General features: G+C 37.8%; 1 protein-coding gene across 8 annotated transcripts; it reads left to right on the top strand.

Annotated features, from left to right (window-relative positions):
- The first annotated feature begins 10 nt into the window (after nucleotides 1–10).
- LUC7L3 (LUC7 like 3 pre-mRNA splicing factor) lies at nucleotides 11–24990 on the top strand. Of its 8 annotated transcripts, none has more exons than XM_079903567.1 (13): nucleotides 225–243; nucleotides 11229–11295; nucleotides 11542–11719; nucleotides 12385–12442; nucleotides 14182–14221; nucleotides 14702–14846; nucleotides 15201–15275; nucleotides 16576–16680; nucleotides 17641–17802; nucleotides 18198–18481; nucleotides 19217–19377; nucleotides 22768–22908; nucleotides 23014–24990. In XM_079903567.1, the coding sequence occupies exons 6-13, from the start codon at nucleotides 14724–14726 to the stop codon at nucleotides 23295–23297; spliced, it is 1335 nt and encodes a 444-aa protein (XP_079759693.1). In that variant the 5' UTR covers nucleotides 225–243; nucleotides 11229–11295; nucleotides 11542–11719; nucleotides 12385–12442; nucleotides 14182–14221; nucleotides 14702–14723; the 3' UTR covers nucleotides 23298–24990. The 8 variants fall into 8 exon arrangements, with proteins under 8 accessions (XP_079759690.1, XP_079759694.1, XP_079759695.1 ...); XM_079903566.1 differs by having other exon boundaries at nucleotides 12360–12442; XM_079903565.1 differs by having other exon boundaries at nucleotides 12357–12442.
- Nucleotides 24991–26666: the final 1676 nt, after the last annotated feature.

Below are 26666 nucleotides of genomic sequence, written 5' to 3'. Positions count from 1 at the left end.
CGCGGCGGCCATTTTGTCTTGTCGGCTCCTGTTTAGCGCAGGCTTTTAGGCCGGGAGCGGGCTGGAGAGCTTGGCGACTGTGTCGCCGGCGTTTTCTTTGGTGGGTGCCAGGGCTGGTGGGAGCAGTCGCCCGAGGAAAGCACCATGATTTCGGCCGCGCAATTGTTGGATGAATTAATGGGCCGGGACCGAAACCTCGCCCCGGATGAGAAGCGCAGCAACGTGCGGTGGGACCACGAGAGCGTAAGTCCCGCGGGCCTTGGGCCTGTGCCCGGGCGCCGTGGGGGAGGGGAGTGGAACGGACTGGGGCCTGCCGGGGACGCGGCGCGGTTTGGGGCCCGGGCCGCCCCGGGGTCAAGTGTCTGACCCCGTGGCCGGAGGGAGCCGGGAGGATAGCCCGGGAGGGAGGAGTCCTCCTGGATCCTAGGATAAGGGATGATTTATTGTTGTTTAAGTATCAAGGAAGTCAAAAAGACCCTTGGCAGAATTGAAAAGCACCTTAATCAGGCAGGGAAAGGCGGGAAAGGAAGGCATTTTTTTTTTTTTTAACATCTATAGGCTGTGGAGTTTTCACTTCATTGTGAAATAGGGGAAAGGGCAAATTCTACCGTTATTTGGGCTGAGCGACGTATTTAGACTGAAATTTCTGGCCAGCATTAGTGGTAAAAATCGTAACAGTATATTATTTCAGTAATGGTTCAGTTTCGACGCTTACATGGGGAAATAAAATTTTAAAAGAGGTCATAACTTGGTAGGGTTCACCGTGATTTACAAATATTGTTTGATAGCAGTACGGTCTAGTAAGCCATTCATGTAGATAATTGTCAAGGCATTTTCTTCACATGAAACTCATTTGATTCTCTTAACCCTGTAGGGGTAAATAATTATAAACCCGGTTTCACAGATGAGACTTGAGAGGCTCACCCAAGGTCTTTTGGCAAGTTAAATGGCGATCCTAAACCTAATCTTTGTGGTCTTGTTCACTTTCCACAGTTCTATGAAACTGGCTCTCTGCAAATACCCTGATGTTTATCTAGTGTTTTGAACACGGTGTGTAACATTTGTTTCAGGTCTTACCTGAAGAGTAGATGTAGAATTTAATTTTACGTGTGGTTGTCATCAAACAAGATAATTTAAAGGCAATTACTAATCAAAATATGAAGGAATAAACAAATATGCCTTTTTTTTGAAGTTGCTTACTCATTTTAAACATAGGCTTTGGTCAGAATAAAATTTCTCTTGCAGTGCGGGAAAACAAGTTGGTGCTAGACAAGTCTTTTCAGTACCTTAAAAAATAAGCGTTTGACTAAAGTGGGCGCTGCCTGATTCCACAGTAGTATGAAGTGTTGTGGTAGAATTCATAGAGTAACTGTGTTTTTTGCCTTGATTCTTTTCTAGGCATTTCTTTGTCACAGTGAAGTAACTTTTTCTTTTACCACTTCACTCAGTAATCTAAGCTTTGCAAAAAGAAAAAATGAACATTATGATTCACTTGATGGGCAAATAGGACATTTATCTATTTTGAATTACAGAGGGAAAATTCCTTTTGATTGCTCATCAACTGGAGCAGCCTATGTCTGTGCCTAATTGGTTTTGAACAAGTGTTGTGGAGAAACTTTTTTTCCTGGTGGTATTTTATTGCCATATTCCATTACATGTGCTGGGTTTATAACATAAGTAATGAGGCTGTCAGAAAAGCAACTTAAGTTTTATGTCATCTTAGTTCAATAAATCTGTTTTCCTTTCAGGGTTTTTTTTTCCTTTTAGTGCTTCTCACTGATTTAAACTTGTGGTGCTGTTAAAATATTTTATGCCTTTAATGACAAGTTGCACTTCATTCTAGATTCAGGGATTTGAAAAAGTCAATTGCTGGTGTTTCAGATTCTTGTCTGCAAGGAAAGGTTGGTGTAGACCAGCGTGTGGCCTCTTCTAAATAAGCAGGAATTACTATAGAGTTTTATAAAGCTGGGGAAGCTCGTGGCATCACTTCCAGGTCATTTGCGTATGTTGTTGGCTGTTAGTGCTAAAATCCTGGAGGAATAGACAACCCCAGTATGTACTGTAAGGGTTTCACCATCACTGTAACCTGATATTTCAATTTTTTATTTTTTTGGCCACGCCTCGAGGCTTGTGGGATCTTAGTCCCTGACCAGGGATCAAACACAAGCCCTAGTCAGTGAAAGCGTGGAGTCCTAACCACTGGACCACCAGGGAATTCCCCCAAATATTTTTGCATTCCTGTTCTATCTGGAAATTTTTCTTTGCCACACTTGCACTGGATGCAGAAAGCCATTTCAGCTGGGTGGGGTCCTTTTGTTTAACAATGAAATGGAAGCTTTACCTTAGTGTTAAAAAATTCCTAGATGTCTGCATCAGACTGATCTTTGGAATTTGTTTTAAATGCAGATATCTGTACTTCTCGGGCGCCCACCCACCCCCATTCTGATAGGTCTACATTAAGGCCCCAGAAATCTGCATTTTTTAAAATGGCATCTTTATGCATTCTAAAGCTTGTGAACTACTGCTTCCTGACCCACGTCCTTAGTGTCAATACTAGGTTTTTTTGTTTGTTTTAATAAATTTATTTGTTTTTATTTTTGGCTGTGTTGGGTCTTCGTTGCTGTGTGTGGGCTTTCTCTAGTTGTAGCGAATGGGGGCTACTCTTCGTTGCAGTGCACGGGCTTCTCATTGTCGTGGCTTCTCTTGTTGCGGAGCACGGGCTCTGGGTGCGCAGGCTTCGGTAGTTGTGGCACTTGGGCTCAGTAGTGTCACTCGGGCTCAGTAATTGTGGCACTCGGGCTCAGTAGTTGTGGCTCGCAGGCTCAGTAGTTGTGGTGCACGGGCTTAGTTGCTCTGCGGCATGTGGGATCTTACCAGGCCAGGGATCAAACCCATGTTCCCTGCCTTGGCAAGCGGATTCTTAACCACTGTGCCACCGGGGAAGCCCAATACTAGGTTTTTAATTGTGAGCTAGAAGCACTTGGGGGAAACTCACTTTTAAGTGAAGGATGCTTCTGTGATGCAAATTACTGACCTTTCATTTATTTGTAAAGATGTATGTAACCACTATCAGAGAAAGTGCTTTACGTTACAGGCCTTTCCAACTTTTGTAGATTGTTACCTTTGGATCTGAGAGAAAGTAGTGTTCAACTAAAGTAGTTTTCAACTCAAGTCAAATCAGCTTTAATACTGTTCCAAGGATTCATTGACACACCCTCCTCCCTCATTGATTAATATTTTACATTTCCTTGAGATTAGTATTTTTGCGTTAAGCAGTTTGCTCTGCTTTGTTAATCCTAAACAACCAGGGTAATGGGGAAAGCATATGATTTTACCTGCCTAGTGTGAGCACCTTTTGGTTAGTGTTCACATGCAAAGATTTCAGCGTTTGATAGAGAAGGCATTGGTAGCCTTCTGATCATCTGAAGTTGAGATTGTAGGGAATTGTAAAGTTTGGTCTGGAGCTTTTATTATTATGTATATAAAAAGAATTTTGTAGTTCAAATTGAGGATTTTATATTGTAGATCTCAACCCAAAAGTGAAATTAAGTGTTGACTTAACTCTGATTCTAATAATATGTAAAATGAGACTTTGTTCATAATTTTTCAAATTAAAGTGTGCCCTCTTTTCAATGAAGGCTTAATTTATGAAGGGAATTGAAATAAATGTTCTTTTCTAAAATTTTCACAATGTTAGCAGATACTGTCGCTGACACTGAAAGTTGTTTAGAAAAGAAAAAACAGTTAAGTTACTGTCCACATTTTTACTTGTGACTTTTAACATCTAAAAAAGGGATTCAGGGCTTCCCTGGTGGCGCAGTGGTTGAGAGTCCGCCTGCCGATGCAGGGGACACGGGTTCGTGCCCCGGTCCAGGAAGATCCCACATGCCGCGAAGCGGCTGGGCCCGTGAGCCACGGCCGCTGAGCCTGAGTGTCCGGAGCCTGTGCTCCGCAACGGGAGAGGCCACAACAGTGAGAGGCCCGCGTACCGCAAAAAAAAAAGGATTCAGAATCTAAGAAGGAAATTGGAAGCAAAAAATGAGTAAATATACCGCATGGCATCTACAGGTATTTTACTAGACAGTTTTTTTTTTTTTTTTTTTTTTTGTGGTACATGGGCCTCTCACTGTTGTGGCCTCTCCCGTTGTGGAGCACAGGCTCTGGACGCACAGGCTCAGTGGCCGTGGCTCACGGGCCTAGCCGCTCCGTGGCATGTGGGATCTTCCCGGATCGGGGCAAGAACCCGTGTCCCCTGCATCGGTAGGCGGACTCTCAACCACTGCGCCACCAGGGAAGCCCTACTAGACAGTTTTAATTCATAGTCACCAAAATGTTATTTCTGTCAGAAGTATAGACATCTCCTGCCACACTCTGTAGTACATGGTAAGTGTTGGGCTTCTTGGAATTGCCAGCAGCCTATATTTTGTGTATATAACTGCTGTTTGCTTTTTTCTCTCCAAAACACATACAGAAGTGAATAGTGGAATGAACTCTGCATGTAACCATACCCAGTGAGACACATTATCAACAGATGGCCAGTATTATTTCCTCTGTATGTCCTACCTCTTTCACTATTTTGAAGCAGTTCTATCATTTCAACCTTAAAGACATCATTATCTGTCTCTAAAATATAAGGACTGGGACTTCCCTGGCATTCCTGTGGTTAAGACTGCTAGTACAGGGGGCATCAGGTTCGCTCCCTGGTTGGGGAACTAAGATTCTGCATGCCTTGGAGCACGACAAATAAATAACCACAATATTATTATCAGACTGAAAATATTAAGGTATTTTCTTAATATTTGATTGCCTTTGGGAAACCATGTCTCTCTCTCTCCCCCTCCCTCCCTCCCTCCCTCCCTCTCTCTCTCTCTCTCTCTCTCTGTCTCTCTCTCTCTCTCTCTCTCTCTCTGTCTGTCTGTCTCTGTCTCATTAGACTTTTTTTTCCTTCTGATGCACCGTGCAGCTTGTGGAATCTTAGTTCCCTCACCAGGGATTAAATCTGGACCCTCAAGCAGTGAAAGCATGGAGTCCTAACTACTGGACTTCCAGGGAATTCCTGGTATCTCATTAGACTTGATTTCTTCACAAGGGGAGAAAGTAGCTTATGTTAGTATACAGTGTTTCATTGTTTTATGAAATGTGTTTAATTTTCTGATCATTTCTTGTAAATTGAGGAAGTTCCTATAATTACTTTGGATGATACAAATAATACAGATTATTTTGAATGACACAAAAATGTATCATTCTTATAATATGTACAACCGAATAGTATAGATGCAGCACTTTCCCTGAGAGAACTGTCATTTGGTAGCAGTTATGAAGGAGTAATGGGCTTTTGTAGCACAGTGGGGGAAAGTAGAGGGTCTAGAAAAGCACACATGAAAGGGGCACTTAACCCAGACTGGGGTACTTGGGGAAGGCCTCTTAAAGTGGACTTTAAATACTGAGACCTAAAGGATTCGTAGGAGTTAGCCTGAGGGAGAGAAGACAAATGTTACTAGGGGCTGGAGAGAATCTTAGGCCTGAGAAATTGTGAATGGTATTGGAGCTGAAGCCCTTGTTTTTGTTGTTGGGGGAGGAGGTGTGTAGATAGATGAGCAGGAACCTTGTTTTGAATGTTTTTTATAAGCCTTGTTAAAAGTTGGGACTAAATGACATTGGGAAATAATTGAAGGCTTCTTAGTGGGAGAGAGATGTTTACTATCTCAGCTGCTGTGGAAAATTGATTAAAATTTTACAAGAAATTTGTGTAGGCAATAAAAAAGAGTGAACCATGACTAATTACTATGTTAGGAATTGATTTTATTATTACGTCCCCTCTGATTTAGAGTTGTTACAATGATTTTTTACAAAAGTAAACTTGCTTTACTATAAAAGATTAAAATTAGAAGTAAACAGCGAAAGTCTGACCTTGTCTCCCCTTCCTATTGTCACATTCCCCTGGAAAAGCTTAAAAATTTGTATGTATGTTTCCAGATCTTTCCTAGTAATTTACAGACACAGATATAGAAGTGAAAGTTGTCATATAGTAATGTAATGTTATATAAATTATAATATATACTTAACAACTTTCACTTATACTGTGGAATCTTTCCTCATTGGTACATGTAAATCTACCTTAGCGCTTCACTGGTGGTGCAAGGAAGAATCTGCCTGCCATGCAGGGGACATGGGTTTGAGCCCTGGTCCGGGAAGATCCCACATGCCGCGGAGCAACTAAGCCCGTGTGCCCCAACTACTGAGCCTGTGCTCTAGAACCTGTGTGCCACAACTACTGAGCCCGCGTGTTGCAACTACTGAAGCCTGCGTGACTAGAGCCCGTGCTCTGCAACAAGAGAAGCCACAGCAATGAGAAGCCCGCGCACCACAACTGAGAGTAGCCCCCACTCGCCGCAACTAGAGAAAGCCCGCGTTAAGCAACGAAGACCCAACACAACCAAAAATAAATTAAAAAAAAAATCTACCTTAGTTTAACTATTTCCTGGTGGATATGTAGATTATGTCAAATTCTTTTACCATTACCAACCAATCCGCAATGAATGTTCTCATACATGTAGCTGAATCATTTGTAGGATAGATTCCTAGAAAGATAATGACTAAGTTAAATGCATATTTTACTTAGTCATTTTGATGGATGCTGCGAAATTGTCCCACAACTCTAGTAATGTTTGGAATGTTCCTTTTCCCAACAGAGTATCTAATGCCAGGTTTTTATTTTTTTGAATTTTATTTTCAGATATTGTTTTAATTTTTGACAGTTTGACTTTGTTTAATGTGATGGAAACTTGGAATTAAAATTTCCTAGTCACATTCCTAAGATTGGTTGTATCTGCATTCTCTTGAGTGGTAGTGAAAAGTATGCTGTTGAGATTGAACTCTTCTGGTCTTTAGTGTTACCTTAATTTATCAAGAGAATCACAATTATGTTATGAGAATTCTGCTCCCCCTTGCCACCTTTGGTTATCAGACTTCTAGGTCCATGATGGACATTTAGTAAAGACTTGCTGAGTCAAAGACTGTTAATATTTTTAGTTAAACATCCTCAATCCCTGGGAAGGGTTAAAAGAAGCAGTCTAAGTAGCTAGAGTTTATTGGGTAGAATAACAAATGTGTTGATGTTCCATTTCTTTACAACAGTATCTTAAGGAGAATTGGAGAGTGGAAAGAGCACACAGAACAGAATTAGGAAAATAGGTTTTAAACTCTATTTTGTAAGTAGCTAGATGCCTTCAGGGCAGGTCATGTGGTTGATCTCAGTTTCTCATCTCAGATGGAATGATTGGACTAAATCATAGGTAGACCTGCTGGCATGCCTTATTTGATCTACATAGTGCCTAAAGACATTTTAAAAAGTAATGGGTAGTATTTAAAAAACCAGACTTATTTGCTCATTTCTCCCAATTCAGTAAATGGAGAGTTTAAATTTTACAATCCCACTGTGAAATACTTATTGTCTCCTTTTTTTGTATTGAGGACACGAGGCAGAGTTACAGTTGAAAAGTGGCGGCCACGTTTCAAACTCTGCAGTATGTTGCCTCTCCAAGCATACCTATTTCAACTTGCCTATTTCATACTCTGCTATGTCCGTCTTTTCATGTTTCCTTATGCCTAGAATGTCTTGTCATTCCACTTCTGAACTTAACCAGTTCAAGCTTCACCACTTGACATTCCTGACTAAATTCCTGTCTGTTCTAGTGATGCATGTACATTTTAGTTTTTGTGTCACTACTAAACCGAGCTTCTTGAGGAGTGAGTCTTAACATGGTCTTGTATTGATACTTCAAGCATCGTTTTTAGCACATAGTGTTAAATGATTGTTGAAGTGTCATTTTCTACTTTTTCAAATTAAATGCCGTTTAAAATTAAAATTCCATACAGTACTTACTAGATTTAAGTGTGTTCACTCATGTATTTTATTGGAAAACTGACGTAGTATATTTAGACTTAGAGTTTTGACCACTTAGAATGTACTGTTTTTTGGAAAACTATTTATATAAATAAGACTTAGAGTTTAGAATAAAACTTTATTTATTTTATTTGTTTATTATTTTTGGCTGTGTTGGGTCTTCCTTGCTGCGTGTGGGCTTTCTCTAGTTGCGGCAAGCGGGGGCTACTCTTCGTTGCGGTGCACGGGCTTCTCATTGCAGTGGCTTCTCTTGTTGCGGAGCATGGGCTCTAGGCGTGCAGGCTTCAGTCGTTGTGGCGCGCAGGCTCAGTAGTTGTGGCTCGCGGGTTCTAGAGTGCAGGCTCAGTCGTTGTGGCGCATGGGCTTAGTTGCTCCGTGGTATGTGGGATCTTTCTGGACCAGGGATCAAACCCGTGTCCCCTGCATTGGCAGGCAGATTCTTAACTGCTGTGCCACCAGGGAAGTCCTAAGAATAAAACTTTAAATAGCTCTGAAAATCAGAGGTATTTTAGTTTTAAAAACCAGAATTTATTACACATTTTATGACAAACCTTGAAGTTAGTAGTCATCCCCACTTTTACAGAAAACTTAAGTCATACAGTATGTGGTAAATCCCAGTTCAGACCCAGGTCAGTTTGATTTTGGTGATAAATGTTATTAAAACTAAAATTCTATAAGTACTATTTGGAAATACTTCCAAAAAGATTTCCTTCCTAGAAATACTCAAGTTTGTATTTGGTTATATTTAAGAGTCAGGAGGGACCATAGAGATGTTTATTCCTTTTGTTTTAATGAACAGTAGTCTTATATTTACATATGTACTTGAAAGCAAAATGCATAGTGATAGTAATAACTTTCATACTTATGATAGTAAACTTTTATACTTATGAGGGCTGAACGCCAAGTTTAGTTTTAAAATTAAATAATATAATTAAAACCATATAATTTGTAGCTATAAGTAATGGTAAATGCTGGTAATAACTATTATTAACCTATTTCATATAACTATTAAAATTGTGGGAAATTTGTTAAATAATTTTTGGGCCCTTGGAACCAGGGTTAATAGTCTGAAAGATAAGTAGCATACCCTCTTTGTCTCTGTCCTCCTTCCCCCAAATGAAAGGGATTCTTTTTTTTTTATTAGTTAATTATTTGGTTGCGCCGGGTCTTAGTTGCGGCTCACGGGCTCCTTGGTTGTGGCTCGCCTGCTCCTTAGTTGTGGCATGCAAACTCTTAGTTGCGGCATGCATGCGGGATCTAGTTCCCTGACCAGGGATCAAACCTGGGCTCTCTGCATTGGGAGCACGGAATCTTAACCACTGTGCCACCAGGGAAGTCCCCTGAAAGAGATTCTTAAACTGAATGTTGGCATTGGTATTTTGCTGATACACTTAAAGTGGATGCAAAATTTAACAAATCAGACTTTTTAATAATTAGAAAAGTATATAGTATTTTAAAACATTTGCATGTATAGAGCCCTTTTAAAATTCAGGTATAGTTGATTTACAATATTATATAACTTTCGGGTGTACAACATAGTGATTTACAATTTTTAAAGATTTTACTCCATTTACAGTTACTGTAAAATATTGGCTATATTCCCTGTGCTGTACAATATATCTTTGTAGCTTATTTATTTTATACATCATAGTCTGTACCTCTTAATACACTACCTCTATTTTGCCCCTCCCTTTTCCCATTTGTTCTCTATATCACAGAGTCTGTTTTATTTTGTTGTTATTATATTCACTAATTTGCTTTTTTTTTTTTAAGATTCCACAAATGCATACAGTATTTGTCTTTCTCTGTCTGGCTTATTTCACTAAGTATAATCCCCTCCAAGTCCATCTTTGTTGTTGCAAATGGCAAATTTTCATGGCTGATTAGTGTTCCATTGTGTATATATACCATATTTTCTTTATCCATTCATGTGTTGATGGACACTTAGGATGCTTCCATATCTTGGCTATTGTAAATAACGCTGCTGTGAACATTGGGGTGCATGTATCATTTTGAATTAGTGTTTTCGTTTTCTTTGGATATATACCCTGGAGTGGAATTGTTGGATCATATATGGTAGTTCTATTTTTATTTTTTGAGGAACTTACATACGGTTTTTCCACAGTGGCTGCACCAATTTACATTCCTACCAACAGTGTACAAGGGTTCCCCTTTCTCCACATCCTCGCCAACATGTTATTTGTGGTCATACAGAGCCTTTTTAATAATTTAAAATCGAGTGTTAGAACTTCTAAAGAAAAGAAAATGGTACAAAGATACTATGACATATGGCTACATATAACAGGATAATATTGATATAAAACTAAATCTGTTTAGACATGATTTTTGAATCTCATTGTTCTTTATGAGACCTTTCTTTATAAGACCTTCGTTCTTCTGGACACAGCTTATGGAACCACATTGCTTCACACAAGTATAAAACAATTGACCTTTGAAGCAAAAAACAATCTAAATCTATTTCAGATTTAACATCCAGTTCTAAGTGTCTCGAAAAAACTCATTCAATCTTAAATTTAGCAGACCTTTTCTATCATGTGTTATAGTTGTACATTGAAAATTTACCCAATAACAATGAAGGGTTATATGAAGGGAGATATTTTGGAATTTTGCTTAACAGGTTTTGGTTTGCAGTGTTATAGAATTAAACATAGGATAGAGCAGTCTCGGAATATATCTGAAGGAGTTACAAAAGTACCAATGAGAGAGAATTAAAAGTCGGTTTCATGTTAATAATTCTTCCTCATACCATAGAAATTACTCAGTAAAGTGCTGGCGTGTGTGAAAATATCCACTACACCTTAGGGCCTGTTACAGGATCTCTTTAAGTGAAAATACTGAACCAGATTGCTTTAAATAAGTGTTATTTGGAATTTAGGCAGTGATTTCCAAGTCTTAGTCTGTAAATTGGTTCTGGTCTTTAACAAAGTTAGGAAAATAAGAACAGTGTGTTTTTAATTAAAAATAAAAAGTTATCTTTTTTCTGGATGTCTTTATCCAATATTTTTTGTTGCTTGGGAGTAGGGCAGTGATTTCTAATACTGTAATAGAAATAGGAAGTAATTATAGAAATAGAAAATGCTGGTAACTGTCAGTCCTGCATTTCTTGTACTGGAATCCAGGAGTCTGAAAGTCATTAATTTACCTAACTAAATGGCTTAACAAATGAAATTATTCTTAAACTTACTTGGTTGAAAGATGAAGATCATGAAATGAGAAAATAGTTATTTGGCACCCTTTTCTGGTATAGTTCTAAAACCAAACAATTTCAAAAAGTTAAATTACCTTTGTTTTTCTTCACTAGGTTTGTAAATATTATCTCTGTGGCTTTTGTCCTGCGGAATTGTTCACAAACACTCGTTCTGATCTTGGTAAGTAAGTGTTCTGTGTAACTTTTATCGAATTTATGATTAAAGAGAAACTGATACTTTATAATTTTGAAAAGAAGTTTCCTCTTAAAGGTTTGTTGATAAAGTAATTTCTTTCCTGGCTTAGTTTTTTGAATATATTAATAAATGTCAGTCTAATTAAACATGGTGGCTTAATTGAATATACATATCTATTTCCACTCCCTCCTGAAACCCTTCCACTAAAATGAAAATTTAAAAACAAAAAAGGTGTAAATGGAAGAGTCGAGATAACATTAGAGATGTCAGCACATTTTTGGAAGATGACAAATGGATGGAAGAATAGCAGAGAAACCTGTACCCTAAAAGCCTGCAGAAGGGGATATTAAACAGAAGAAAGAGTTTGATCAGCAGAACCCTGGACAGGCTCAGGATTTGGAGGCATCAGGTACCATAGAAGGCAGAGTTGAATCATGGGGCTGAAAACCAGAGATTAGTCTAGTTCAGGGTTTCTCAACCTTGACATTTGACAGTTTTACCTGGAAAATTCTGTGTTTGCGGGGGTGGGAGGGGCTGTCCTGTGGATTGTAGGATGTTTAGTAGCATCCTTGGCCTGTACCCAGTAGATGCCAGTAACATCTCCCAATTGTGACAACCAAAAATGCCTCCAGGCATTGCCAGATACCCCTGGGGGCAAAACTGCCCTTGTTGAGAACCACTAGTCTGTGTGGTCAGACCTGTGCATCTGGTGATTCTGTCTCCCACCCCTACAGCCCAGGAGACCCCGGGGGTTATGTTCTGAAGAAATTGGGGTAAAGAGACTAGTTCATTTGAGCCACAAAATGCAAAAAAAAAATTTGATCATTTTCTTCTCCTAAGGATGGTACATAACTAGTATCATTCTAGAAACATTAACAGCTTGCCCTAAAACATTAAGAGCACATTAGGGCTGGATGTATCTAGATACTGGGAGTAGAGATACAGGATAGGGCAGTAATGAACGAAGATGAGACTATAAGAGATAAAATGAGTCTGTATTTTCAATAGTGAGGTTTTCCCATTCCCTTCCTCTGCCCTGTTCCTAGAAGGATACAGCCAGATGTTTTTCCCCAGGCAGAAGAGAAGAGGATTCTTTAGAGAAAGTGAACAGTTCCAGAGAAATGATCTACAGGTACTGACCCTTGGGGAATCTCCTAAAGAAAGTCTTGCTGCCCGATTTTCCTATGGTAAAGCCCGTTAGTTGACAAACCCTGCCTGAGCATACCAACTTCGAGTCAGATTTTGGAAGTGTTTTGCCAGCCAAGGAATACCAGTCAGACATTTGAAGAAAACCTTCAAGCACAAAAGATTAACCAAAACCAACAGAAAAAAAGAATTTAGTGGAATATGGTGGATAATGGGGGAAAACAGAAGAAAAAAAATTTTAAAGCCGTAACTAAATTCAGTATCCTCAGAGAAATAAGAGAACATATCAGGAGGAATAGGATGCTGTATTAAAAGGGAAGTTTTGAAAAACTAAGAAGAGTTCTTAGAAATTAGAAGTAGAGAAATCTGAAATAAAATCAGGGGAAAGTTTTGAGGATAAAATTAATTTGTGGAATGTTGATAAAAAATTAAAATTTGAAAAAATTATATCAGTCCAGTCCTCTAATAGCTAATTAAGAGTTCTAGATAGAGAAAACAGAAGGGAGGAAATTTTAATATTGCATTACTAAAGGACTTTACCCTCTAGATTGAGTGAGTCCTTCAAGAGCTCAGTACAACAAATGAAAAAAGATCCACACCATTGTGAAATTCCAGAACACCAGGCGTGAGGGTGGGGCACATAGGATTATCAGTCAGGATGGCCTCAAATTTGTCAGTATGACACTGGAAGTTGAAGACACTGCAGAATCACCCTCAGGATTCTGAATGAAAAAATGTTTTTACCTAGGTTAGCTATATAGCCAAACAAAAGGACATTTTCAGACATGCACGGTCTCAACAAACTTATCTACCACCTTTTCTCTGGAAACTCATGGGCGTAAACCAAGGAGAGAAATAAGAGATCCAGTAAACTTCAGTACAGACCAGAAAAGGAATTTCTAAGGATGGCAACTCTATTAGTGAGCTTAGGAAAAAAGCAGCCCAGGCTGAAGCAGGACAGAAAGCTCATGGAAGAAAATAAAGCTGATTATCTGATATATTTTGAATCTTGAGGGTCATTGGTATTGAGATAGTTTCTTATAGCTGAGTTAAAGTGTTTGAGATGAATTTGGAAATAGAGACATAGAAAAGACTAAACAAAAGAAAGAATTCCAGTAAGTTTATCAAAAGTGTCATTATAATGCACCTTTTGTTTGACTCAGCAGTTAATGTAGGACTTGCATAATCAAAATATAAGCACTGAATGTTTATTTAACCTAAATTTTTGATGCCTAGGATAAACCAAGAAAAAGCAAAATAAGCATAAAATTTAGAAATATGGAGGTAATTCCAGAAGATACAACTAAAAGGGTCAAAATTGGTTGCCTTTTGGAGATGGTAAGGGGTAGGACTAGGGTGCTAGTCTTGTACTATTCACAGAGACTCGAAATTAATAAAATGGCGCTGGTGGTTCAGACCAGTGGTCTGCCCTCATCCCAGTTTTCTTCTTGGTGGCAGTAAGGAACAATTTTTTCATTCCTCCTACTCCCTCTTTTTTCTTCTCTTACGTAGTTCTGTGTTATACTCATCTTGAAGACTAAGGAGAACACTTTTCATGTGCTTACTTGGGTATGTCGCTTCATGATTCAGTAGGCTTAATTTAGGTGTCTGCAGACTACTCAGTGATTAAATGGATCTTCTTTCCTTTTTTAAAAAGAACTTTTGTTTTAGCAAGAGAAAAGTTAACTTCAATAATTTATACCTTCATATTTCTTGTTCTTTCAGGGCCTTGTGAAAAAATTCATGATGAAAATCTGCGAAAACAGTAAGTTACCTTTTGGGGGGTCATCCCCCACCCCCATCATTATTTGGCTTTAAGGGGACAAGGATTGAAGAAATAATTGAAATCCGTGTAAAATGAATGTTGGACAGAGGTCCTCTTCATTAGTTGGGGGTGGTACAAAGTGGTGCAGCTTTATGTAGTATCGCCATATGAGTACATACTGTATGCCAAGAATAAGCCTAAGCAGTTTTTTCTATATCACATTTGTGTTTTTTTTTTTTCTTTTATTATTATTTTTTGATGGCTCCTCACGGCTTGCAGGATCTTAGTTCCCTGACCAGGGGTTGAACCCGGACCCTCAGCAGTGAAAGCACAGAGTCCTAATACTGGACCGCTAGGGAATTCCCTACACCTTCAGTCTAAACGCAGTAGTCCATGAGATTAGTTAAGATAGAATATGAGAGTTGTAATCAAGAAAGATTTGGAAGGAAAGCAGTGCTTGTTTGTTTTCATTTTTATTAGGTATGAGAAGAGTTCTCGTTTTATGAAAGTTGGCTATGAGAGAGATTTTCTTCGATACTTACAGAGCTTACTTGCAGAAGTAGAACGTAGAATTAGACGAGGCCATGCTCGTTTGGCATTATCTCAAAACCAGCAGTCATCTGGGGTGAGTATGAAATTAATTTACAGTCTTTGTAAAGTGTCCTTGTTCTCTGGAAACCCAGAGATTTCCCTAGTGTTGAAACTTGTGTTCAGGTTCATTCATTACTTTGTATTCTTTTAAAATTTCAGTCTTTATTAGTAAATGTAATATTGATTTTGCTAATCATAAGGTTTTGATCTTAGATATAAATAACTGACAGAATATGCAGCTGATTAACAAAAATTGAGGCAACTGAGTTACTGTCCTTGTGATTCAGCGTTTCAGTTATTAAATAAAATAGTAGGGATGGTATGTGAGATTTTGAACGTCTATCTCTGTATTTTAGTTGTTGATAATACATTCTGTTGTCTCCATTAGGCAGCTGGTCCAACAGGCAAAAATGAAGAAAAAATTCAGGTTCTAACAGATAAAATCGATGTACTCCTGCAGCAGGTGAGAATTGTGTGCGTTAATGTCAGAAAATACTTGGAGTAGACACTTAACCAAAGAAGGTATAAGGACGGCAAATAAATACATGTAAAGTTGCTCAATGTCATTAGACATTAGGGAAATACAAATCTACAGTGAGATGCTTTTTGAACACCTATTAGAATTGCTAAAATTAAAAAGACTGACCATATCAAGTGTTAGTGGAGAGCTGGGCAAACTATCTTATGCTGTTGGGGTATGTAAAATGGTGCAGCCACTTTGGAAAAAGGTTTCTCTCTTAAAAAGTTAAAAGAGGCACCGCGAGCCATTACACTGCTAGGGAGATGAAAGTATATGTTTACACAAAGAGTTGTATACCGATGTTTATAGTGGCTTTATTCATACTAGGCAAGTAACACCCCAGACAAACCTGGAAAGAACTCATGTGTCAGTAGGTTAATGGATAAAAAAAATGTGATGTATCTATACCAGCGGTCCCCAACCTTTTTGGCACCAGGGACCGGTTTCATGGAAGACAGTTTTTCCACAGATGGGGGTGGGGGGATGGTTTCGGGATGATTCAAGCTCATTACATTTATCGTGCAGTTTATTTCTATTGCTGTTACATTGTAATATATAATGAAATAATTATACAGCTCACCATAATGCTGCCAGGAGGTGGAGCTCAGGTGGTAATGTCAGCGATAGGGAAGCAGCTGTAAATACAGATGAAGCTTTGCTTGCTCGCCTGCTGCTCACCTCCTGCTGTGTGGCCAGGTTCCTAATAGACCACGGACCACTCTTGGTCTGGGGGTTGGGGACCCCGATCTATATACAGTGTGATACACTATTCAGTAATAAAAAGGAATTAATTACATGTAACTGTGTGGATGAATCTTAAGATAATTAGGTTGAGTGAAAGAGGCCAGAGCCCTACAGAAGGAAAAAAAAGTGCATGGTTCCATTTAAATAAAATTCTAGAAAATGCAAACTAATCTATAGTGACATAAAGCAGATCAGGGGTTGCTTTGGGAGGAGATACAGCAAAGGGGCAGGAGGAAGCCTTCTCGGGTGATGGATATGTTTATTATCTAGATGGTGGTGTTGCTTTCATGGGAGTCAAACCTTATGAAATTGTGCACCTTAGAAATTTGCTGTTTATGTTCCTGTCAAGTATACATAATTAATGCAGGCTTCACTAAACAAAACCAAACAAAAAGACCCAAAACAACCGCTAAATGCTAATGAAGCTTGGGGTAAAAAGAAAAATACTTGGATAGTGTGGTTAGAAAGATATCCTGACTGCTTTTTAAATTCCCCTTAGATTGAAGAATTAGGATCTGAAGGAAAAGTAGAAGAAGCCCAGGGAATGATGAAATTAGTTGAACAGTTAAAAGAAGAGAGAGAATTGCTTAGGTCCACAACTTCGGTGAGTAGCAACCTCATTTTGGTTTACCCAGGCTGTTCACTGTGAATTACTAGGATCTATTCTGATTTGAGAACAGTTTTCTAATGTCAGCAAACTTTATTTTAAAGGGCCACGTAGTAAATATTTTAGGTTTGCAGGTCACAAGATTTGTAATGTAAAGGCTCTTATATTACAAAAGCAGCTTTAAACAATATATAAACGATTGGATGTGGCTTTGTTCCAGTAAAACTTTACAAAAACAGGCCTCTAAGCCGCTGGCTTGCCAACCTGTGCCTTAGATCATAAGAATTGATTTAGGCCTGGGTTTTATTTATTTTTTGTTAGAACAAATTACTCAGTTTGTATTTACCTTAGTGCAGAATTGCTATACTCTTAATAATACCTTCTACTTTCTTAACTTTCAGTTAGAGAATATAATGTTTGGATATTGATACGTGTTTTTGTGTCAATGTATTTGATATGCCTTTGATACAGTGTATTTTGTATCAGTGTATGTATTTGTACGTACAAAATACATGTTTTGGATATTGATGCTAGAATATAATTGGTCATTGGTCCCCAAATATTAAAAGGATATGTTCAGATTATACTCAGTGAGTTCAATTCCTTAATGATTTTGAAAAACATTTTTAATATGGAGTCCACACTTTTAACCTGTTGAACCAAGCGAGAAATGAATTCAGACTAAAATAGGTAGCTTTTTCGAGGTGGTATAGGTAGCTCTTTCTTTGTTGGAGTTGAGGGGTGGGGTCTCAGTACTTCTTGGGTGATGTGGAAAGTTGATTGCTGCTGTCATGCTTCCTCTCTCTAAAAGTTGCTGCTCAGTATTATGGCTTTGGGGAAGTGGAAAGTAGCAGTTGACAAAATTAAAAATCTATTCTAAATGTTAAGTACTTTTGGGGCGATTTGTTTGTTCTGTCTTCCTCAGATATTCTTATAATAACTGATTTATCATTTCAGACAATTGAAAGTTTTGCTGCCCAAGAAAAACAAATGGAAGTTTGTGAAGTGTGTGGAGCCTTTTTGATAGTGGGAGATGCCCAGTCCCGGGTAGATGACCATTTGATGGGAAAACAGCACATGGGCTATGCCAAAATTAAAGCTACTGTAGAAGAATTAAAAGTAAGTTTCTTATAAACATGTATTTTAGCTATAGCTAGTACTTTATTTTAATATGGTTAAAAATTGATCACACAGAGATATAAATCTCTCGTTGATATTTTTGCTGACTGTGTTATTTGAGGTAGCGATAATCCCTATAATGCTTTGCTATTCGTTAGATTAGCAAAGCACTTTATTATTTTTACTCTGTAGTGCCAGGAATTTGGGAGAAAGAATATTCCTGAGGGTTTAGTCAAATAATATCTTGTGTACATACATGGTGTTGAGATTTCTCCATTTCACTTTTAGGGCATCAAATTCCATAAGTTGGTCTAAAAATGCTTCACATTAGGTAGCCATTGTTTGACAGTGTCTTTATATAGTTCTAAAAAAAAAAAATCAAACTATTTCCTTAGGAAAAATTGAGAAAAAGAACTGAAGAACCTGATCGTGATGAGCGTTTAAAAAAGGAGAAACAAGAACGAGAAGAAAGAGAAAAAGAAAGGGAGAGAGAAAGGGAAGAAAGAGAGAGGAAAAGACGAAGAGAAGAGGAAGAAAGAGAAAAAGAAAGGGCTCGAGACAGAGAAAGAAGAAAGAGGAGTCGATCAAGGAGTCGTCACTCAAGCCGAACTTCTGACCGAAGATGCAGCAGGTCTCGGGACCACAAAAGATCACGAAGTAGAGAAAGAAGGCGAAGCAGGTATATTGAACACATGAAACAGTGCCAGACATATAGTGAGTGTGCAATAAACAGTAGTAATTACTAGTGATATTCTTTGGTACTTGACCCTCTTAAGTCTCAGTAAGTGTGAGGATGGATTATGAGAGTTGAATCTGAACGAGTCCATCTTCGAGGCAACTTCATTGCTATTTCTGAGGCAGTCTAAGGAGGTTTGATGCAGTCTTATTAGGAAGTCAGTGTATTGGATGGTCTTTTAAGTGCTTCTCTTATTGATTCTGAGAAGACTTTTTTTTTTTTTTTTTTTTTTTTGCGGTTCGCAGGCCTCTCACTGTTGTGGCCTCTCCCGTTGCGGAGCACAGGCTCCGGACACACAGGCTCAGCGGCCATGGCTCACGGGCCTAGCCGCTCCGTGGCATGTGGGATCTTCCTGGACCGGGGCACGAACCCGTGTCCCCTGCATCGGCAGGCGGACTCTCAACCACTGTGCCACCAGGGAAGCCCAAGACATTTAAATTATAAATTATTTTGGGTAGGGCTACCTATTTGAAAAATTGAAGTTAGAAGGATTTTCAATTTTCAGTTCTTAAGATTTCTAATGTAAATATGTTTTAATAGTAGATTCTATTCTTTTGCCTTTAAGGGTAAATTTTGCTTTTAATCTTGTTATTTATTCAACAGTATGTAATTCTTCAAGGTTTTTTATCACTGTAATATCAGCTGAAATTGCTTTCCTTTTGTTTCAAATTATTTAAGAAGCAGAGATCGACGAAGAAGCAGAAGCCATGATAGGTCAGAAAGAAAGCATAGATCTCGTAGTCGGGATCGAAGAAGATCAAAAAGCCGAGATCGAAAGTCATATAAGCACAGGAGCAAAAGTCGGGACAGAGAACAAGATAGAAAATCCAAGGAGAAAGGTTAGTTTTTATGAGAATTTAATTTATTAAGAGAATGTTTTCACTTTCTTGTCTCCCCACCGACTCACTTTTCTTCAGACACAGGCAGAGTTCCACTTCAAGCTATACTCATTTTCACTTATGATGAATACCATTCAGTAGGAGACAAGCATTATTCTTCCCTCTCCTGCTCTGATTTGTGAGAATGACAGTTGGCCTGGTGTTTTCTTAGAACATGTTAAAGTCACATCCTTCAATTGATAACTTGAAGGCTTATCATTTAGTTTCTTCCAAGTATTGCATTACCTTTTAGCCTTATTAAGGTGTAGAGTTCTTGGTTATTGGCAACTTTTTTTTTTTTTTTTTTGGTACTTGCTGCAGTGTTCCATAATATGTCTTGCAGAGTAAATGTACATTACTGCATTGGTTCTCATGTACAGCATTCATTTAACTCAGTACTTCTAAGTTTGCAGTAGTTGAATGCCTTACATGTGTCTTACCGTGTTTTTTATTGAAGCAACATGCTCTTTCCCCTCTACTTTTTCCTTTGGTTTTCTGTGGCATTCCAGTATCTGGTTCACTGTGCACTCTTAATGGACTTTTTCATTTTGTCTTTGGCATGTTTTCACAAGGATATTCTCATCTTTCAACTTAGCCTTCATTGAACGATAATTCTTTTAATCATTAGGGTTGCCTTTCTGCGTTTTCTTCAGATTCTTCGTGCGTCTGTCATTTTGTATTGACTGGGCTATTCTGCTTTGCATGGTTTTCAGGAATGAGAGAAAGGGCTTATTTCTAATTTTCTTGGCTCTGCTTGTTCCATCCTGTTCTGCCTATCTGTGTCCATGTTTGATCACCAACATAATATGTGTGCTCCTGTTTGAATTTATTGTATTAGATGTGTATGTGATACTCATTATTTTCTTTTATGAAACTAGTCTATGGTTTTTGTGGGGTTTAACTGAGTTAGGAAACTAGCAGCACAAACAATGGATTTTTTTTTTGTTGTCTTTTATTTTTCCTCAGATAAGTGCACCTTCTCTTTTTAAAAATATTTACATATATTCACTTTTTCTACAACATGGAGCAAATGTTAAAAAGTAGGGAACAGGGTAATTTTTAAAACTTGCTGTTGTGAGCTTTAGTATTTGCCATTTAAGTTCAGAAATTACTTTTGTGATTCAAAAGGCAATTGATACCCAGAGTTAACTGACTATATAAGTTTTAAGAAAGCTTCACCCAATCTTTTTGCAAGACTTTCTGTATAATATATTTTGGGGATGATGGGTCAACTCTCAAGAGCCAGATAAGGATGTCAGAGATAAAATTAATCACTTCTCTCTGAGAACTAAAGCTCTTTGCTGTATCCTCATTTGTGACACTTAAAATAGTTGCATTGGTTCTCAGGGACAAAAGCTAGCTAGCCTTCATAACTATCTGGGATCAAAGTTGAGCAATAAATGTCACTGGTCTGACTTAAAAACAGTTTGTATAATTTCTAGAGAGAGCAGAAAAGATGAGTTGAATTGCTAAACTCTGATCCTTATTGTAATGATGACATCGTGGAATATAATCAAACTTTTGTTTAAGTAAAATAAGCTGCATTGTGTTTAGATTATGGACAAACAGGGATTTTCCTGGTGAGATGTGGAGGAAGGAGTGAAGACTTGATTCAGAGAAAACTCTGCATCTGGTCCATCTTGAAAGATTGGGTATGCCGTTATAGATTTATTTTAAACGTTGGGATCTCTTATAGAAGTGACATGATTTATTGGCTTTTGAAAATACCGTGTGGCCAATTAGGCACTCCTGTATAAATAACTGAAGGCCTGAACTTTGAGGTCAGATATGAGCAGTAGCAAGCATTTGATAATGGCGATGAATAAGAGGGAGCTCACTACTCCATGTGCTGTAATGAAAGCACTTTATCTGACTCCACAAATGAAAAGTGGTTTCTTGCACAAACCTATCTTTCTTAACCACCAACCAATTTAGGTTGCTCTCTTTGTCAAGAGAGGTTCCTTTTTTAATCCATAGCCCTGAAGTCCACCACACTTTGTGGATGTCCTTAGGACTATTAAGATCTACCATATTTATATAGGGCAGAAGATAAGATTATTGGACTGACTACTAGTCCTCTACGGGGCAACAAGACGACTCTTCCTCATTGAAGCTACCTGTGCACCGGAGAAGCCCATAAGGCACAAAGGGAGGACTTTCCCACAAGGTCAGTTAGAGCACACTGTACTGGCGCAGTTCTCATAAGTGGACAGACAGACGTGAAGCAAGTCCTGCAGTCAGCTACTTGGACGTTGCTTCGTGCATTTTGCAAGTGTTATGGACTGAATATGCTCCTTCACATAAGATCTTCAATTCTTACGTTCTTTGAATGAGTGCCCCCCACCCCCATACCATATTTTGTTTTCATTACCATCCCTCTCCCAGTTATTTAATGTTGTGTCTTAACACTTTGTCTAGAATCTTAGAGGGTTCCGCTTCTCTTAAAACCTCTTTCTGTCTTATGAAGTACTCTGCTAGACCAGCTATTCTTAACTTAGTTTTAAGGGGAAAAATAATTTTTCCAGAAGGTTTGTGTTGATAGTTTGCTTTAACATTTTCTGTAGAAATCTTTTGTTAGGCAATACTTGGAACTGAAAAAGCTACAAAATACTTGCTCCATGTACCATTTTTTGCCTCTAGTCTGGCGTTTCACCATTCCAAAGAAAACAGAAGGAAAAGTTGACTTTTTTTTTTTCATCCTTCATTTGCAGCTGAGTTGAACTTTAATTCCTCCTTTTGGAAAAACAATTCTGAGATGGCACATACGTTACTTTTATTAGCAAAACACAGAAGTTCAGTATTTGGAATGGGATTTAAGATCCACTTTCTTTTGTTGGGCTTGTTCCTCTTGGGTATTCAAATATATGTAGGTATAAGTCATCTTTTGCATTTAAAAATATATAGTTGGAGAAACATGCCTATAAAATGTTCACCTTTTTTCACCTTTTGCAGTTACTATTTTAATTTTTTTAACTTAATTTACTTCATGTGAACACAGTTTTTTTGTACTATCTTTCATACCTTTCCCATTGCCTTTTGATGTTCTTTACCCCAAATGAAATCTACTTAAGTTTTAGATTCTGCAGTGACTTGGTGTTACGTGTACCTCTCACCAGTTTGAGAGAATTTGCCCACGATTTTACCTTTTGCTTTCTCTAATTCCCTGTCCTGCCCTCTCTCTCCTTTATAAATTACAAATTTTATCCCTTTGATAGATTCATCAAACTGTTACTTGCAGTCTATAGGAAATGATTGTCTTTTCATCTCTCAATTGTTTTCACTTTTCAAAGCGTTAATGTATGTATTGTATTTTACTTTAAAATCCACGATCAATGTCTTCTTTTATGGCAGAAAAGAGGGGATCTGATGATAAAAAAAGTAGTGTGAAGTCCAGTAGTCGAGAAAAACAGAGTGAAGACACAAACACTGAATCAAAGGAAGGTGATACTAAGAATGAGGTCAATGGGACCAGTGAAGACATTAAATCTGAAGGTGACACTCAGTCCAATTAAAACTGATCTGATAAGACCTCAGATCAGACAGAGGTAAGTGTATTGTTTCTCACTTTGATTAGGGCTTTTTGTTACTGTTTGACAGTGCAGCGTAAGTATGCACAGATGAAGATGGAACTAAGCCGAGTAAGAAGACATACAAAAGCATCTTCTGAAGGAAAAGACAGTGTAGTCCTGCAAAACATTTTGAGGTACATTGTTTTGTCTCAGCTATTTTGTAGCAGACTCGTGCCCCCCATTAGTGTGCCTCTTTGGAAATTATTACCCAACGTTTGTAATGTAGTCGCCATTGAAAAGTTAATTATCCTTTTTTTAGGGATTTTGCTGTCATTTCTTGTTTTTTTTTTGTTTTTTTTGTTTTTTTTTTAATAAAAAGGTTGAACTGTTTTTTTTTTTCTTTTTGGTATTAAGTCCATCTTGTGTTGGTACATTGGCAGAGACATATGCTTTATAAACTTAAATATTTCTGAGGCACATGTTGGACTACTTTGTTTTAATTAAACTGCTAGTATTTCTTTGTCAAGGATGTTTCTAGTTTTTTGCTTTATTGCCTTGCATTCTAATGCAGTTTGTTCTGTAACTCGAGAGCCAGTAGCATTGGATTGATGGAAGTGTAGGGTTTATGAATTATTGCAGCTGACTACCATACCTCACACAGCGTTGGTGTTGTGAGCGGCCCATGAAAAGCCAAATTAAAAATCAAGGATTCAGTCAAACTAAGCAGGTACTCATGCCAGGTACTCCTTTCTCTACCCACATCCATGTTTGAATGCTATTGCCTGTGATCTTTACGCTTAACTGTTGTGTATCTTTTTTGTTCTTTACAAGAAGCACAGAGGGGTTTTTTGTGTATTGCGTGAAAACTTATAATCAAATGTTAACAGAATGGAATTTTTTTTCAACTGTGTGTAGGGATGCAGTGGTGCCCAGAATTAGATATCTTTAAAGAATTTTAAATACAATAAACACTTCATATTATTCGCCTTGTTACATTCAATGCAATTCTCAAGTCTTTAAGAGGTATGTGTTTAATATTTCCTACTGTGTAGGAGAATTTGCAGTCAGCCATAGGTATAATAGGAATAATCACTGGCTGATACATTTAAAGCAGCAGTGAATAGCAAGGACAGCCACCTTCAAACTGAAATACAAAGAACTGATGAACCATACAGAATGAATTTGGGTTTTTAAAGAACTATTAAAAGTCAGGCTTTACAAGAGTTCTTAAAACCTGGAAACTGTTCATTCTTTGGGCTAGTGGCATGGGATTAAATATTCCTAATGAAAGGAAGTACCAATTAGTTGATTTGTCGATGACATTCCTTTTCTAGGACAGCAGTATAGTGTTAAATTTGTGTGAGCCATTCACACATAGGCAGGCATACACAGGCATATGGCTTTAAGAGACCACACTGATGCCTTGATAATTTAAAAGAATACAAACATTCCATATACATATATTAATTAGCAGTTAATGACTGGGCCACTTAGTCATAAAAATTTGCCTTTTACATGTTGTCTAATTATCATTTTTCCCCAAATTTTGCCTTGTAGGAATACTGTTCGAAGATTTTTGGAAGAAAACTGAAAACGGCATAAAGTGAAGATCGACATTAAAATGAGGTGAAAGAAAACTATAGTGGCATAGAAAAAGTATAAAGCTCAGTTAGTTTTTTTGTTTTTTTTTTTTATTAAAAATTAATTCAGGACTGATGTGACCTACCAGATTTCAGAACATGTATTAATAGCATATATATGCCACTGAAAACTTAGGTCTTGTATCATATTTTTTTCTTTAAGACTTTTTAAGAAATATTACCTAAATATGTGGCTTGCTCAGTGTTTAATTGCAAGTTTTCATTCTTGGACTTTGAAAACGAGATTAAACGTTAGTATTTGTGTGAATCAGACTAAGTGGGATTCCATTTTTACAACTCTGCTATACCTAGCCTTTGGATTTAGAAGTGAAAATAAAGTATCTCTGACTTTCTGTTACAAATTTGTCTCTGTCATTGAAAAGTTTTAGTATTAATCTTTTTCTAATAAAGTTATTGACTCTGAACTAGTCCCTTGTTTTAAATATGAGATACGCTGTTACTAGAGATGTTGGTGTACAGTTTTATCTGATTTGTTCTGTTTAAGACTAATTTTTATAGAATTTCCACAGTTTAAATGTTTTAAATAATGGTGCTTCAATTTGGGGTAGTTATGAATACATTTGAATTATGCTTTTAATAACGAAGATATACAATGAACTAGAATATATTTTTACATCCCTGAGAGATTTCTTTAGTAGTAGAAAATTCAAAATGTCCTTCTGACAAACACTATCATCCTTCAGCTATGAAATAATGATGTAGAAGAGCATTTCAAGAACTTTTAACTAGTTTTTGGTCTTAAAATCCTGTATCAAGATTTTTTTAACCTGGTCTTGTTGGATTATAAATGTATTTATTTCTATGTATGGGGTGTATGGTACATATAACAAGGGTTTTTTTTTTTTTTTTAAACTGATGCTTAAGGTAATGGGGATGTGGGGGGGTCGTGTACAGCAAATTTGGCAGCACGTTTCTACCTACAGCCAGCTTGTGACTGTGTAAAAATAGTAGCTCCAGCTACATATACCATGGCAGTTCTCTGTGCTTTATAATTTTCAGATATTGTCGTCAGTTTGTAGGTGGGGAAACTTGAGTTAGTGCATTACATGACTCACCCAGTGACTTACGGCTCCATGTTGGTGGAGAAACTGGCACATGGAATCTAGGTCTCTGCCTTGTGGTCCGCTACCTTACTGTTTATGCCACTGTATTCATTCTAATAGGCATAATAATAGGCTACAGAATTTACTAAAATACCCTCCACCAAGCTTTGGGAAATAATGAAGCTGCCACTTCAGAGGTTTTGTATGAGAATGCTATGGGGACGGAGCTTTCCTGGCTTACCTAGCTAATCCTGGAGATGCGACAGTAGATGGATGGGTTATCTCTGAATTTGTCAGAGATGATTCATGTGAGGATTAATGTAAGATGGGAATCAGTCTAATACAAAGTCGACCACCTCCCAAGCACTGCCTTGTGTAGTTTAACAAGATTTTGGTTGTAGGAATAAAGGTCATAAAGTGATAGTTTATTCTATTCTATTCCTATTCTATTACTAAGTGTTAAAAACAGAAGAAATTTACTTAAGTGTTAAGGTACTTAGTCATCATGAGGGTATTAAAGTGCCAGCTTTGCTCTGCTCTGCCTCATGTAGAGTCAGTAGCTGACTGACTTTAATGAAGTACACTAAACAAGTTCATGAAGTCTTCATCGTCTTCATCTGTATGGATCACTGTTGAAGCTAATGTAGGATTTGAGGGGGAGGCCTGGTCCCTTGAGGTGTCCATGGCTAAGGTCTGGCCTTAGTTGTGGAGATCTAGAAATTGGGTCACACCCAACACCCAAAATTATCAGGCTCAAGAGGAAATTATTCTTACTAACCAAATTCACAGAATCCAGTATAGAGGCCATGTGCTAATTTACACTAAGAAATACACATTTCTGTCGTGTAGACCAAAAAGTTGTCAGTTGGCTTAATGCATCTCTTTGAAAAGCCTTTAAGGGGAGCCAATTTTTATTAACCAGAAGATTACTTGATAAGATTGGAATCAGCGATCAGGGTTTTTTAATTTTGGAAAATTTAAGACACAAAAGTAGGAAAGTATAGTTAACTTTTATGAAAGTCCATCACTCAATGGCC

Source organism: Stenella coeruleoalba (assembly GCF_951394435.1).
Source record: "Stenella coeruleoalba genome assembly, chromosome: 19".
NCBI classification, from domain to species: domain Eukaryota; kingdom Metazoa; phylum Chordata; class Mammalia; order Artiodactyla; family Delphinidae; genus Stenella; species Stenella coeruleoalba.
Note: the sequence above shows the minus strand (reverse complement) of the source record. Positions and strands in the feature narration are given on the sequence as shown.

What these genes read in the sequence shown, in the direction of transcription:
- LUC7L3 (XM_079903563.1), top strand. Translation starts at nt 145, where the DNA reads ATGATTTCGGCCGCGCAATTGTTGGATGAATTAATGGGCCGGGACCGA. An exon ending in TCGATGTACTCCTGCAGCAG is followed by an intron (nt 15,276 to 16,575) that starts GTGAGAATTGTG and finishes AATTCCCCTTAG; the next exon opens with ATTGAAGAATTAGGATCTGA. An exon ending in CTACTGTAGAAGAATTAAAA is followed by an intron (nt 17,803 to 18,197) that starts GTAAGTTTCTTA and finishes CTATTTCCTTAG; the next exon opens with GAAAAATTGAGAAAAAGAAC.